This window comes from Aedes aegypti, chromosome 2 (assembly GCF_002204515.2).
Source record: "Aedes aegypti strain LVP_AGWG chromosome 2, AaegL5.0 Primary Assembly, whole genome shotgun sequence".
NCBI classification, from domain to species: domain Eukaryota; kingdom Metazoa; phylum Arthropoda; class Insecta; order Diptera; family Culicidae; genus Aedes; species Aedes aegypti.
In genome coordinates this window covers 144,081,285-144,096,606 of record NC_035108.1, presented here as the reverse complement: position 1 = coordinate 144,096,606, position 15,322 = coordinate 144,081,285, and the positions used below count along the sequence as shown (strand labels likewise).

Below are 15,322 nucleotides of genomic sequence, written 5' to 3'. Positions count from 1 at the left end.
CAAACAATCTTCAATGGTTGGCATCGGCCACTTATCTTTAACCATCTTCGCATTAACTGCACGGTAATCTACAACCATACGCCACTCACCACTCTTTTTCTTCACCAACACAGTAGGGCTATTGTACGGGGACTTGGACAACTGGATAATATCTGCCTCTAGTAAGTCTTCAACTGTGTCTTCAACAACTTTTTCACGAGAGTATTCCAGCGGATATTGCTTAACGTACACTGGATTTTCATCTACCAACTCAATTTCCATTTCACAATTTTTAGCTGTGCCCATCTCTTTATAGCTCTTCGCAAAGCAGTGGCGATATCGCTGTATTACGTCCAATACCATCTTGCGTTCATCCTCACCACCATCCACATTTATCTCACATGGTAAGATAGGCTCAAATGCACGAATATTATACATATTTGGCTGCACAATGCTAGATTGCACCAACGGATCACACTCAAGCGTAGTCTTTTGAGATCGATCATCGTCAATCTTCTCTATTCGGACACTTCCCCTTTCTTTAACGAACCGCACGTCGTCTCGATCCAGGATATCTCGTCCAATTATCACTGAATTCGCTTGCACTTTGTTCGGTACAACTAGCAATGTTACTTCCATGAATAGTCCGTCCAGTTCTATTTTTTCGGAACTACGTTCTCTCACTTGCACTTTGTTTCCACCAAATCCAATCAACTCCATGTTGCACATTTCAATATTACTCAAAATTCCACGACAGCTTTCCTTTATCGTGGTAACTGCAGAGCCACAATCATACAAAGCATCCACGCTGTTACCATCAATATTAATTGATTTAACGTACCGTAAAACGGGGTAACTTTGATAGTTTTTTCGAAGAAAACTTGAATATATATGCATGCTGTTTCAAAGAATAATAATTTATATTTTTAAAACAAGTACTGGCATCCTAGCTATCGATTGCAGTCGATAGATTTCCAAAAGATTTATTATGAATGGATATATAATTTTTCATATAATCGAAAGTTGGTTTTCTGTTTTGGGGTAACTTTGATAATGGGGAATGAATCGAACAAAATTGAACGAATAACGAACATTTGTAGGGCATTGCATACCTCTAGGCGTTTAACGTTATATGGAAATTTCTGACTTAGATTACAAAAATGATCCCAGTTTGTGAAAATGCTATTCGCTAGGAGATTTGAGACCGTATTCATGTTCTATGATAACTAGGCTGTCAAAAATAAGTGGCCAACTATTCAAAACTACATCAAATAGTGATCGTAGCACAGAATGTTTCTAAGCGTTTCGGAAATGCTAAAATTGTGTCAATTTTTAAAATTCGTATAAAAAGCCTCAAATGCACTTGATTCTAATGAAAATAGCTTTAAAATGAAGTGTCATACTAATACTCTTTACTTCTGCATTTGTTTTGCTTAACTGATTAACAGAAACTTCGTTATTTCGTTCAATATGTTGTGGGTCTCGCACTATCAAAGTTACCCGCATTATCAAAGTTACCCCGTTTTACGGTAATTGCTTTTTTGGCGAATCTCTTGCATCACTCTAGGCGTCGATTTCTTGACAAGAGATTTGTTACAATTTTTCGCATAATGCCCCTTTTCACTACAGCGAAAGCACTCTAAATTCGCAGCTGAGCGAGTACACTTCTTCTCACTACACGTTGCTGCTACATGACCTACACCATTACAGCGGTAGCATTTTATACCACTCACAGCTTCCCCTTTCGTTATCACTTTCGTCGAAGATCCTCGTGATGTGTCTATAGGCTTCAGTTGGTTTACTTCGGCCAACCACTTCAGTTGCTTTAGAAGCTCCGGCAGTGTATCGACCTGCGCGATAGTCCCATAACGTCCATCAATACCCGATACTATGTACTTGATGGTGGCCTGATCAGGCAACTTTCCTTTTCTTCCCAGCGCTACATGGCTGTAGAAATACGTCTCCAAACTTTCTCCAGGCTGCTTCTTCCTGCTCATCATGGTTTGGTGAATACTAACTACGTCCACCGAGGTCGGAAAATCTTGTACCAATTTCGCTTTAAATTCCGCCCAATTTGTCACCGTAGCGCCAGTGAACCAAATTTTAGCTGCTCCTTGGAGATTTATGATGCCACATTGTAGCATCCATGCATCATCACCCTTATACAAAGCGGCAGCCTTTTTAATAGACTCGATCCATTGTTCTGCCGTTGGCGTCGTGGGAACATCAGGGTCAAATGGTACCAAGATGTCCTTTACGTCGCGCACATCGAACCGACGTACATTATCCACAGATATACTTCTTAATGCATCGACCAAAAACTTTACTGCTTCGTTATCCATAGCGTCAATCGTACTATCGCTTACACGTCGCTTATATCGTGGATCTTGCGCGTTTAACTGTTCAAACTGTTCGCGATCGGACTGGTCAATATCGCCCTTACAATCTTCTGCAGCAAACAAAGTTCTTATTAACCCCACAGCCCCTGCGCTATGTCCTCCACTCGCGTCGGTATTCCAAAACCATCCAATTGGCTCATTTGCCACCGCAAAAACGATATTTCGCGACTTTGCTTTAACGCGCAATTTGTAAGAATCCTGTCTACAGAATTGTAAGGCAGAAACTCCGTGATACCGATAGTGAACTTAAACACGAGGCATTCGTTTCTGTGGTACGAATTCAACTGACTTTTATTTCCCAATTCTCTTCATCGGCACAATATGAATACAATGCTATAACGTCTTTAGGGTGGATCTCAACGATCGTTTGTATCTATTATGGTTACATATGTTTTATCAAAATGTTCAAATGTTCAAATGAAATCTCTGAATATTTTTTTAAAAATATGATTTGTTCTACAAAAATGCTTTTTATAAGCTTATTTTTAATTCTAGTATTGACCGTCATGACTGTTCGAGCATAATTGCTAAACCATAACACAAGATAAACGAACTCACCAAGCAAATCTTGCATAACAAAAAACTCCACTCTCTACAGGTGGTTCAGGTCCTGTATGGCACCTACATGGCTGCCGAGGTTGCATACTTCACATACATCTACGCCAAGATTAGCCGGGACAAGTATCAACAGGTTACCGGCAATACTCGGGCAGCAATTCTGAGTGGGCGATTTTTGGCAAGCGTTCTCGGCCAAGCAATGGTGTCCACCGGCGCCATGGATCTTCGGGAGCTGAACTATATTACGCTGGGTGGTAAGTGTAATTTATGGGTACAGATTTTGGGTTGAGTTTATCTGGGTGTGATAAGAATGACAATTAGATTGTAAAGGACGGAGGGCCGTGCGTTGGGTTGGTGACACTGATGCTATTTCACACTTATTCGTTTGTAGACAACTTCTTCTGAATGACTCTCGACGTCAAGAACACAGTTTTTTCCCCGGTTATTTTACTATCCATTTAAATCTCTGACGATTTTGTTATATTAGTTATACCGTTAAACGGGATATCTTTGATAATGTAAGTAACTTTGATGGTGCGAGACCCACAACTTACTAAATAATATAACATAATTTCTGTTATTCAGCTATGCATAACGAAAGCAGAAGTAAAGATTATGAGTATTCAAATATAAAAAAAATAACAACCAATCTGTTACCACTATCTGTTCTTGTACTGGCGGTTCGTAGTAGATTTGAGTTGCACTCTGATCCTTTGAACTACCACTCAGAAATGTCTTTGTTTATCTTTCTTTCAAAAGCGAAAGTAAATTTCCTTTCATAATGAATAGTCAATCAAAACTTTGTCCGTTTATGAATAAAGGCTCTACTGCCTTCTGCATCCATGTCATCTAGAAAGATCGTAGAAGCTTTTTAATAAGGTCAAACGAAATCAAAAGCGAAAATAGCCCAACCCAAAAGCACGGCCCTCTCTTCCATTAGACTCGTGATTTTAAATTTACTTTACAAACTCCCCCAAAAATTCTATCATCGTTGACGTGCCACAATCCTTCATTCCCCGCTTGCAAGCAATATGCCATTCGTTTCAGCCTTACGTCCATTCAATATTATATTTGCTTTATGCATTAAACTTTGCGCACAAAATTTCCTCCCATAGGCCACCTTCCAAAAAAAAATCCCTCAGCAGGAAATATCGTCTCGGCCACGTCCGTGTCAATTCACTTAAGTAGAGAACAAATTTCTCTCCGTTCTATTCGTCTTTCTCGGCAGCGCAAGCATTTTCCTTGCTGTGGTCGTTCATTTTACCACCGGTCAAAAGCAGCATCTACTTCTACTCGGACTCCGGCGACTACAGTAAAAGTCACACAGATTCCGGCAACGGCGCAGTCCAGGCGGAAATTGAAAATGATAGCCGTAGTGCCAGTACCATTTCAGGTAAGTGAACGATACACAGTGGGACGAATTTGTAAATTGACGGTAGAAACCTTCGGAAAACATTTTTCGAGACATATTGAAAATGGCGTCCCTAGTAATAACTAAAAACGATTTTTAGGTCAGTGCGCATCGTACCTTCGAGCTGTGCGTACACGAATTCTCTCTGCTCTTGGAAGTTTTCTTAAAAACTACCTAAAGCAATAAAACAGTACTTTTCAGTGCTACACAAACAGTACTTTTCAGTGCTAAAATTAAAAACGGTACTTTTCAGTGCTACTTAAACAGTACTTTTCAGTGCTATTTTTTCTACTATTGATCCCTTTACGATCCTTGTTTGGACCCGTGCCTTCGATTTTTCGTTGGACCCGTTGGCGAAAGCTAGCGGTGGTAATCCTTCTTGGACACCGTCTAGGGAAAAAACCTCTCGAAGGTCACGTCTTTCTCGTTTATTAATTAAACATGGTACAGTCGCCTCTCCACATCTCGATATCGTAGGGACCATCGAGATAGGGAGAGATCGAGACAAAGAACATCAATTTAATGAACACTAGATCGAAAATCACTCCGTTACTAGGAAAATAATAAACAAATAAACTTCATTTCGAGTTTCCAAATTGTTCTGAATCGCTAAAATCTGGTCTAGTAACCTTAGATAATGTTCATATCGACATATGGAGAGAAAATTGAGAACAACAAATCAACAGGAACATATCGAGATATGGAGATATCGAGATACGGAGGATATCGAGGTATGGAGAGAGAAATCGTATGCATAATGAAGGGACCGAAGCAATCATCGACATAGGGAGAGATATCGAGATGTAGAACATCGAGATGTGGAGAGTCGACTGTATCAACAACTAACAAAAGGAAGGGTGAATCTCTGAATTCACTACTTCCTTCCAAAAAAGTGGGTTTTAAAACTGTCTCTACACGTGGCAAGAATGGAAGAAAGGACGCTTCCCCGGAATGCGAAGTTTCTTCCAAGGGTGAAATGAATAATTGTATTGAAATGAGCAATCAGTTCGATGCTCTAGACAAATTTTCCGAACACCAAATCGAAGCAGCCTCTAGCCCAGGCTCTTTGATTCAAGTGAGGAAGCAAAGAGTGCCGCCTATCGTGGTCAGTTGTTCCGAATTTGGGGGATTTAGGCAGGAGATCTTGAACTCCATTAGGGGAATCAAGGTTTCCTTCCAAATCGCAAAGAAAGGAGACTGTCGCGTTTTGCCGGAAACTCTTAAAGATCGTGAACTTCTTCTCAGATATCTTGAAGAGAAGAAGCACAAATTTTTTACTTATGACGACAAAACTGAACGTTTGTTCAAAGTCGTCTTGAAAGGTCTCTCAAGTGACTATAAGTCACCTGAAGAGATCAAAAATGGAATAAATGATTTACTTGGATTTTCCCCAGTCCAAGTAATCATTATGAAAAAGAGAACCCAATCTGGCATTGTTCGGAAAGGGCTTTCTCAAGAATATTATTTAGTTCACTTTAACAAAAAAGAACTAAATAATATTAAGGCTTTAGAAAAAGCTAAACTTATGTTCGATGTCCGTGTGACGTGGGAACATTTCCAGAAACCTGGAGGAAATTACCAGAACCCCACTCAGTGCCGTCGGTGCCAAAAGTGGGGTCATGGTACAAAAAATTGTCGCATGGATGCTAAATGCATGATTTGCGGAGGTTCTTCTCACGCTAAGGACGACTGTCCTGTGAAAGAAGATACCAGAAAATTTCAATGCGCCAATTGCAAGGGCCCTCACAAAGCTAACTTTTGGGAATGCATTTCACGCAAAAGAGTCGTTGAGGCTCGTGCCAAGCAGATGAAGGATAATATCCGTTACGATAACGGTCGTTTCCGGAATTTGCCTGGTAGAGTATCGAACAATGCTCATTTTTCAGTTAACGATCGCTTGATTAGGAATCATACCCACCAGGAAGATCATAATCATGCTCATTCACAAACAAATTTTAATCCGTCGGGTAGCCGTTCGAATCTTTCAATTTCGAATGTATCTACCCACGGTAAATCCTTTGCTCATATCGTAGCAGGTAATTTGAACTCTTCCCCTGTTCGTTCCATGAGTACCCATTCTACTTGTTTCAAATCAAATGGAAAAAACCCTACCGCCACAGGTAACTCCTACCCCGCTTCTTCGTCTACCGAAAATTCCAATGGGAAATCATCAGATGATATGTCTGCCTCTGATTTTAATTTTCTAACTGAACAATTGAATCTAATGATTGATGCAATGTTCAAAGCCACCACTATGACTGAAGCAGTCCAAGTAGGTGTAAAATTTACAAATAAAATTGTTATTGGATTACGTTTTTCTAATGGATCCAAATAATAATTTAAATATTTTAAATTGGAATGCTCGTTCTCTGAATGGTAAAGAGGACGAGCTGTTTAATTTTCTTACAGCTAATAAAGTGCATATAGCAGTTATTACCGAAACTTATTTAAAACCTGGATCCAAATTTAAAAAAGATCCTAACTATTTTGTTTATCGTAATCATCGACTTGATGGGGCATGTGGGGGAGTTGCAATCATCATTCATAGGCGTATAAAACATCAACTGTTTTCGTCATTTGAAACTAAAGTTTTTGAAACTTTAGGTGTTTCTGTTGAAACACAGTTTGGTAAATATACTTTCATAGCTGCCTATTTGCCTTTTCAATGCTCTGGACAGCAAGTTAATTGGCTTCAAACTGACTTGCGAAAATTGACTCGCAATAAGTCAAAATTTTTTGTCATTGGTGACTTTAATGCCAAACATCGGTCATGGAATAATTCTCAAAGTAATTCCAACGGCAGAATTTTATTTGATGAGTGCTCTTCAGGATATTTCTCAATTCAATACCCTGATAGCCCTACATGTTTTTCCTCTTCTAGAAATCCATCTACGATTGACTTGGTCTTAACCGACTCTAGTCATCTTTGTAGCCAATTAGTTACTCATGCTGATTTTGATTCTGATCATGTCCCTGTTACATTTCAAATAACGCATGAAGCGATTCTCAATCCTATCAGCTCCACTTTCAATTATTTACGAGCCGACTGGAATATATATGAAACGTATGTTGACTCTAATCTTGATGTTAACATTTCTTTAGAAACTAAAATTGATATTGACAATGCTCTTGAAACTTTAACAAATTCCATTGTTGAAGCCAGGAACATTGCAATTCCAAAATGTGAAGTAAAATTTGAATCCGTGATTATAGACGATGATCTTAAACTCTTGATCCGTCTTAAAAACGTGAGGAGAAGGCAATTTCAACGCACTCGTGATCCTGCTATGAAAATTATATGGCAGGATTTGCAGAAAGAAATCAAGAAACGTTTTGCAGATTTAAGAAACAAAAATTTTGAAAATAAAATTTCTCAATTGGACCCCGGCTCTAAGCCCTTTTGGAAATTATCTAAAATCTTGAAAAAACCTCAGAAGCCTATACCGGCATTGAAAGAGGAAAACAAATTATTACTAACTAATTGCGAAAAAGCTCAAAAACTTGCTATGCAGTTTGAAAGTGCTCACAATTTTAATTTAGGACTTACTAGTCCAATTGAAAATGAAGTTACTCAGGAGTTCGAAAATATTCTCAATCAAGAGAACGTTTTCGAAAATGCCTGGGAGACTGATTTGGAAGAAGTGAGAACTATTATTAAAAAATTCAAAAATATGAAAGCTCCTGGCGATGATGGAATTTTCTACATCCTCATCAAGAAACTTCCAGAAAGTAGCTTATCATTTTTAGTTGATATATTTAACAAATGTTTTCAATTAGCATATTTTCCTGACAAATGGAAAAATGCTAAGGTTGTTCCAATTTTAAAACCAGACAAAAATCCTGCAGAAGCTTCTAGCTATCGTCCAATCAGTTTGCTTTCCTCCATCAGTAAACTTTTTGAAAAGGTTATTTTGAACAGAATGATGGCCCACATCAACGAAAATTCAATTTTTGCCAATGAACAGTTCGGATTCCGCCATGGACATTCGACCACTCATCAACTTTTACGTGTAACAAATTTGATCCGTTCCAACAAATCTGAAGGCTATTCTACTGGTCTTGCTCTTCTAGACATAGAAAAAGCATTCGACAGTGTTTGGCATGAAGGTTTGATTGTAAAATTAAAAAACTTTAATTTTCCAACATACATTGTTAGAATAATTCAAAGTTATCTGTCAAATCGTACACTTCAGGTTAATTATCAGAACTCCAGATCTGAAAGACTTCCTGTAAGAGCTGGTGTTCCCCAAGGCAGCATCTTGGGACCAATATTATACAATATTTTCACATCTGACTTACCTGAGTTACCTCAGGGATGTCAAAAATCTTTGTTTGCGGATGACACAGGCCTCTCCGCCAAAGGTCGAAGCCTGCGTGTCATCTGTAGTCGATTGCAAAAAAGTTTGGATATTTTTTCTTCATACTTGCAAAAATGGAAGATTTCTCCTAATGCTTCCAAAACTCAACTAATAATATTCCCACATAAACCAAAAGCTCTTTATTTGAAACCTTCAAGTAGACATGTTGTCACGATGAGAGGGGTTCCAATAAATTGGTCAGATGAAGTTAAGTATCTAGGACTCATGCTAGATAAGAATTTAACTTTCAAAAATCACATTGAGGGCATTCAAGCCAAATGTAACAAATATGTAAAATGTCTCTATCCCCTTATTAATAGAAAATCAAAACTTTGTCTTAAGAACAAGCTTTTGATATTCAAACAAATTTTCAGGCCAGCCATGTTGTATGCTGTACCAATATGGACTAGCTGTTGTAATACCAGGAAGAAAGCTCTGCAGAGAATTCAAAATAAAATTTTGAAAATGATTCTGAGGCTTCCTCCCTGGTATAGTACCAATGAGTTACATAGGATATCCAATGTTGAAACATTGGAACAAATGTCAAATAAAATAACCAATAATTTCAGGCAAAAATCGTTACAATCTTCTATTGCCACGATTAATGCGTTATATGATTAGGTTAAGTTAGGTTAAGTATATTAAAAACTTTTTTTTTTCTCTTATAAGCAGGTGAAATCAACTCACCTGTAAAAAATCTGAACTGCTACGGCAAATGAAATGTAATATGTTGTTAACAAAATGTTAATAAAATCTTAGATTTGTTTTACCAAATTAGGATGATAGTGTTGTCTAATAACACAGAACACCTAGATATAAGAAATAATGAATGTAATGTTTGGAATGATACTAAAAAAAAAAAAAAAAAAAAAAAAAAAAAAAAAAAAAAAAAAAAAAAAAAAAAAAAAAAAAAAACGATTTTTAGGTTAATTTGAGTGGGCCACCCGAGCGCAAGACATGCTTTAGATTTTTTAGAGGTTACGGTTAGCGTTACGGTTTTTTGTGGACAGCGCCTATTATTGATCATTTTTTCACTTTTGAATTTTAATATTTCTCTGAGCTTGTGATAATAGTGCCGATCGATGCTACTCGGCCTAGTCTACGACGACGAAGCTAGCCTACCCCGGCTACGCGTTCCCGGCGGCGAAAAATCTCTAGAACCGATGCTATCCGGGTTGATTCCGAGGATTCTGGTGGTGAGAAGCATCCGGTTGTCTGGCGCCCCGAAGACCATGCTGCTTCGCGAATTACTCAGCTAGACCCCGGCGATGGACTCAGCATACTCCGTCTTGGCGTTGGTCGGCCAAGTACCATGATCGATTCAGCAATTCCGGTTAGAGGATGGCTTCCGGTTTGCAGGCGCCCCGACGACTTATTACCGATTCTAGGCTACGCCCGCTCTACTCGATCTAGTCCCCGACGCCAAATCCAGCCTGCTTCGATCGCGGCTCGGAACTCTCTGGTGTGCACGCCATCTCCTTTGCAGCGACGACATAATCTGTGTTATCCCTCTGTTCACCACGCTCCAAGTGTTTTTATGCTGGCACATTTTCTATACGATGTTGTCCGGATTTAGGACGCTTGCGGTTTCTGACATCAACTCGCTTTGTATATCCTTGAATAAAGGTCGAATATAACATGCTCCGGAGTCTCCTCGATATTTGGACAGGCCGGACAATGTGCACAGATAAAAATATTTAAATTTCAATGTAGTGTTAACAGAAGAATACAAGTAAAAGTAAACCAAAATTCAGCTATTGTTACAGCATCCCGTTTAATTTTCAACCAAAGATGCTTGAATGTCACATGATCGTGTAAATTTAAAGTGCATTTGATTAAAAAATAAGCGATTTGTTGTTGACATTTCAGTTTAGTTTGATGCTCCAAATATGTGCATGAAAATAAACTAAAATTTACAACATATTTTTAGCTGTATGGAGACTCTGCGTGTCTGAATATGTGCAGATATTTCCGGAAGCATCCATGGCCTGACAAAAACTGAGTCAAGCAGTCCACATCGGCACGTTAGGAATAAACCTGTGGGTCACCCTTTATTTCTCCGAGTTATTCCACTCCTGCTACCACTTGACCATTGTATCCAGTCTGATGGTATTCTTCACATTCCTTGTGTTCCTTTGCTGGTAGCATGCAATGACCTCAGCCAGAGTGATGCAGATGAGGATCATTCCGGCAACAACGCACACTGCCTTCGACGATATAGTGCGGTAGGCACTCGCCACCCATATAGCCATGAGCCGGGACGTACCTGCCAGCTTCTCTCGATTGTGTTGTAGCTCAATTCTGGACTCCGTGTTTTAATATGAACGATAATACGGTCGCCAGAAGACCCCTCCTACTGCTTCTTGGTTCTCCAATGTTGGGCATATTCCTAGCTACAGTGTTAACTGCTTTCGCTGCCTTTCGCAGGAATAGTCTACGTGGCTGTTGAAATTTAGCCTGTCATCGACCATTACTCCAAGGTGCTTCAGAAAGCGCTTCGATGAAATTGCGTGTCCTTCGATTTTGATCTCAAACTGCTGAACTGCCTTGTAGTTGCTGACCAGCACCATCTTCGTTTTGTGATGAGCCAACTGCAGCTTGACTTCAGTCATCCACGATTCAATGGTGTCTAGTGATTCCACCGTAAGTATCTCCCCCTCCTCCGCAGTCTCGCCAGTTATCGCAAGAACGACGTCATCTGCAAACTTGATAATCTCAGCAAGTTTAATATTAGCACTCCACCGTACAATATATTCCACAGAGTTGGACAAATTATGGATCCCTGTGGAACTCCCGCTGATACTATGCTTGACTTGGTGGAATATCGACCGTCGATACTGCTTTTCGAGATTTCTTGGCGTATTTTCGGTCCTCGGGTTTCTTAATAGAACAATTGTTTTGATTAAAGCTGACGTTTCGAGCATTTATTTGCTCATCTTCAGGGCAAACTTCAATTTTACAAAATTATGGTATTGTTAAAATCAAGTCCGAACAATAATTGAAATTACTTACATCGTTAATTGCTTTTGAGTCAAGTGGATTTGAACAAACATGGAACGAACGGCTAACAACATTACACTGGAATTACAAATAAATTTCGGACATAATGATATAATTCACATTAACTTTGTATCATTTTAACGGAGCACAAACTTACACAGCTTTCACCCGAGCACATCTAAACATTTTTAAAACAAAATGTCAATGAGTGGCCAACTCAGGGAGATTGTGTGGAACAGACGTGGTTGACATCCGCCGCTGATTTGTGTCGTAAACACGTACCCGGTTCTGAAAGCAGCTTTGCAGAACTTTACACAGATATTCGAGGACCCGTATTCTATATAGGGCTGCGGCGATAGCCTCCCAACTGGCACTGTTGAACGCGTTCTTAACAGCTATCGTTCTCACTGCGCAGTATCGATTGCCTCTCCTCTTTTGCTTGGAAGCTTTCTCCGCGCACGCGATGACCGTCCGAGTAGTATCCACCGTCGAAGTCTTTTTAACTGCCTTTTCGACAATCCGTTCTCGCCTTCCGTGTAGATCGTCATTTAACAAGAGTATCCAGCAAGTATATTGGTATATATGAAGCAGGATCTTCTGACGGTTTTCCTAGTTTTGGCAGCAACACCAGCTTCTCCACGGGAAGCAGCTTTCCGCTAGACACTTCTACAACGCTGTCCTAAATATATCTGGGAAGACCATGATTGCTGCCTTTTAGCGCTACGTTAAGGATACCATCTGGACCGGGAGCTTTGTTCGGCTTTAGAAACTTGGAGGATTTCAGCTAGTGTTACTGGGCTCTTGGTCTTTGCCATCACTACTCGATAGCAGTTGCCTCAGGGATTTACGTCAGCTTCCCGCCACAACTTCTTATAGCAGTTCGGTTTACTCGTCGCTATCTCTCGTTTGAGCGCGGCTCTGGTCAGCCGATAGGTCGCCTTACGCTCTTCCATGTTGGCTTCCGATCTAGCTATCTGCACGCGTCTTCTGGCTCTTAAGCCGACTGCACTGAATACACTGAGTCTATCGATCCACCAGTATGCAAGACGCTGCTGATTCCTTGGCTCCAATTTTCTCAGCATAGTTGTGTCACACGCTCTCGTCAACGCTTCTGTCAGCCCTCCTGCATCCATGTTTGGAGCGTCGTGGGGGGCGAAACACGAAGATTCGGTTAATTTTTACGATCACGAAACTCTCGTACGAGCGTCTACTTCTTGGATGGGGAGTCGGCCCATTAATTGGATTGCCGTCGTATCTGCTGCGTCACTTTGTTTCTGTTGCTTTCGCCACATATTTGCAAGTACCCTTTAACAAGCGACCTAATACTGTTTTCAAAGTGTCATCAGGATGGCTGCCAGTAAAGTCCTAATTATGGAATGGTAAATCGGAGAAGGCGCAGTGAACTCTTTCGCCAAAGGTGGTGTTACCGGTACCGTCGAGTCGCGCACCCTATCTCAACCGGTTCCCTCACTGGATTGATAAAGTGTCACTGGTCGATGTCAAAGAGATCACGATAACAACAAAACGACGATTATATGCAAAGAGCGTGGAGTGAATTATATTAAAGCTATTATTCTAAAAGTTATCTTACGTTATAAATAATCTATTGTGCTTAAAACTAGTTTCTTAGCCTAAATACGAACTAGTGGAGGTAAGAAGATTGAATTAACATTGAATTTACACCTACCCAGGAGCTAAAGTTAACCTAAAAGGAAGTCAGTTGGACAGTGAAATTTGATGAAAATTATAATTTGAAGGACAACTGAAAAGTAAGCTAATTTATAAACTTAATAGGACGCTCAACTAAACATATTCACGTTACAGCTACATTAAATCAGCTACCAACAATCGGTGTAGCCTTTTGTTTCCTGTCGCAACAGGTGGCTGAGTAAGATCACCACCATTGCAGCTAAGCAACAGCAGCGCGATCAGGAGGAACAACAGCAGCAGCTTCCACAGCAGCAGTAGCAGCAGCTTCGAGAGCAGCAATAACAGCTTCAGCAGCAGCAACAGGCTCAAGTCATGGTCGAAAGTACCGAAGCTACCGAGGGTTGTAGCAGCTAAGAAACTAGTGGACAAATTGCACGAGTTCGTCGATAAAAGAAGCAATGTGCACAAAAACATCAAGACATTGGTGCTGAAGATCCAAGAAACCCTTGCACTAGCCTTCAAGGAATGGGCGGCCGTTGCACAGAAAGTGGAATCGACTGAGAAGGAGTTGTCGGCGGCCAAGACTGCGTTAGAAATAAAGCAAGCGCTGACTCAAACGGCGATGCCAAACACTTTTGTGAAGAAAACCAACGCAAAGAGAGACAAATCCCAGAAGACGGAAAGCGTGCTCTTCATGCCGAAGAGGCCCAGGAGATGCAAGACCGAGCGGTTCTATGAAACACAAGGATGCTCCCATCAACGAGACAGGCCCAGTGAACGCAGCAACTACCAACGAAGGCAACAAACCCGGAGCTCGAACTGCTAGGTGCAGACGTGCGGAAAGTCAGGCGCACCCGCACAGGAGATATGATCCTGGAGCTCAAAAGAGATCCGATGGCCAGCAGCTCTTCCTACAAGAGTTCACCGATAAAGCCATGGGTAATACGGTACAAGTGAGAGCCGTGTGCCCGAAGGTGTTCCTTGAATGCAATAACTTGGATGCAATCTCTACGGACGAAGATGTGAGGGTTGCCATGAAGGAGCAGTGCAAGCTAGGGGAAATGCAGATGCTGATCCGCATAAGGAAGGGGCCACATGGAATGCTTCTTCTTCTTGGCATTACGTCTTAACTGGGATAAAGCCTGCTTCTCAGCTTAGTGTTCTTATGAGCACTTCCACAGTTATTAACTGAGAGCTTTCTTTGCCAATGTTGCCAATTTTGCATTCGTACATCGTGTGGCAGGTACGATGGTACTTTAGGTCCAGGGAAGTCATGGAAATTTCCATTACGAAAAGATCCTGGACCGACCGGGTATCCAACCCAGAAACCTTCAGCATGGCTTTGCTTTGTAGCCGTGGACTAGTGTTGGGCGATTTTAAATCGATGTTCCTAAAATCGATGTTTTCATTCCGATTAATCGATTTTTTGAATCGAAGTTTGGGGCATCTGAAATTGGGTGAATCGATTTTGTTTATTCGATTTTTTGATTCGATTTATTTTGTTGAACATGATGAATATTTCTTAGCAAGCTGATGAAAAGAAAACCAAATTTTGAGCTAGCCTTAGAGAAGTAAAACTATTCCATTGACTGCTTCAAAACTGCTTTAATTTAAGGATGTTAAAATCGAATGCATATGCAATGGTCTCATATCAAAGTTCTTAAATTTCAATTCGAATTCGATTCGAATTCGAATCGATTCAAAAACATCGATTGAATCGATTCGATTAAATCGGTGAATTGATTCAGCAGTGCAAATGTGAATCGATTCAGTAATATCGATGTTATATACAAATTTGCCCAACGCTACCGCGGACGCTAACCACTCGGCTAGGAATGGCCGAGCAGCATCAATTAGACTTCCAATTAAAGCGGTCATCAAGGCACTAAAAACGGAGAAGATAAAATTAGGCTGGTCGATACAATCACTTAGTGTCTCTCAGAACCGGAAACGTGCTATAGGTGCCA

The 15,322-nt window shown here is 40.4% G+C and overlaps 1 protein-coding gene and 1 long non-coding RNA gene across 18 annotated transcripts in view; one reads left to right on the top strand and one right to left on the bottom strand.

The window, feature by feature from the left end:
- The window catches only part of LOC110676086, a 175,069-nt gene that overhangs the window by 77,017 nt on the left and 82,730 nt on the right, over positions 1–15,322 (bottom strand). The window lies entirely within an intron of this gene.
- LOC5575816 (folate transporter 1) overlaps positions 1–15,322 on the top strand; it is a 75,445-nt gene that overhangs the window by 26,924 nt on the left and 33,199 nt on the right. For 16 of the 17 annotated variants that reach the window (XM_021842597.1, XM_021842601.1, XM_021842595.1 and 13 more), the window contains 2 exons: positions 2,977–3,190; positions 4,165–4,329. In XM_021842597.1, the coding sequence (XP_021698289.1) occupies positions 2,977–3,190; positions 4,165–4,329 (379 nt within the window). The remainder of the gene's footprint in view (positions 1–2,976; positions 3,191–4,164; positions 4,330–15,322) is intronic. The other variant, XM_021842608.1, reaches the window with a different exon arrangement.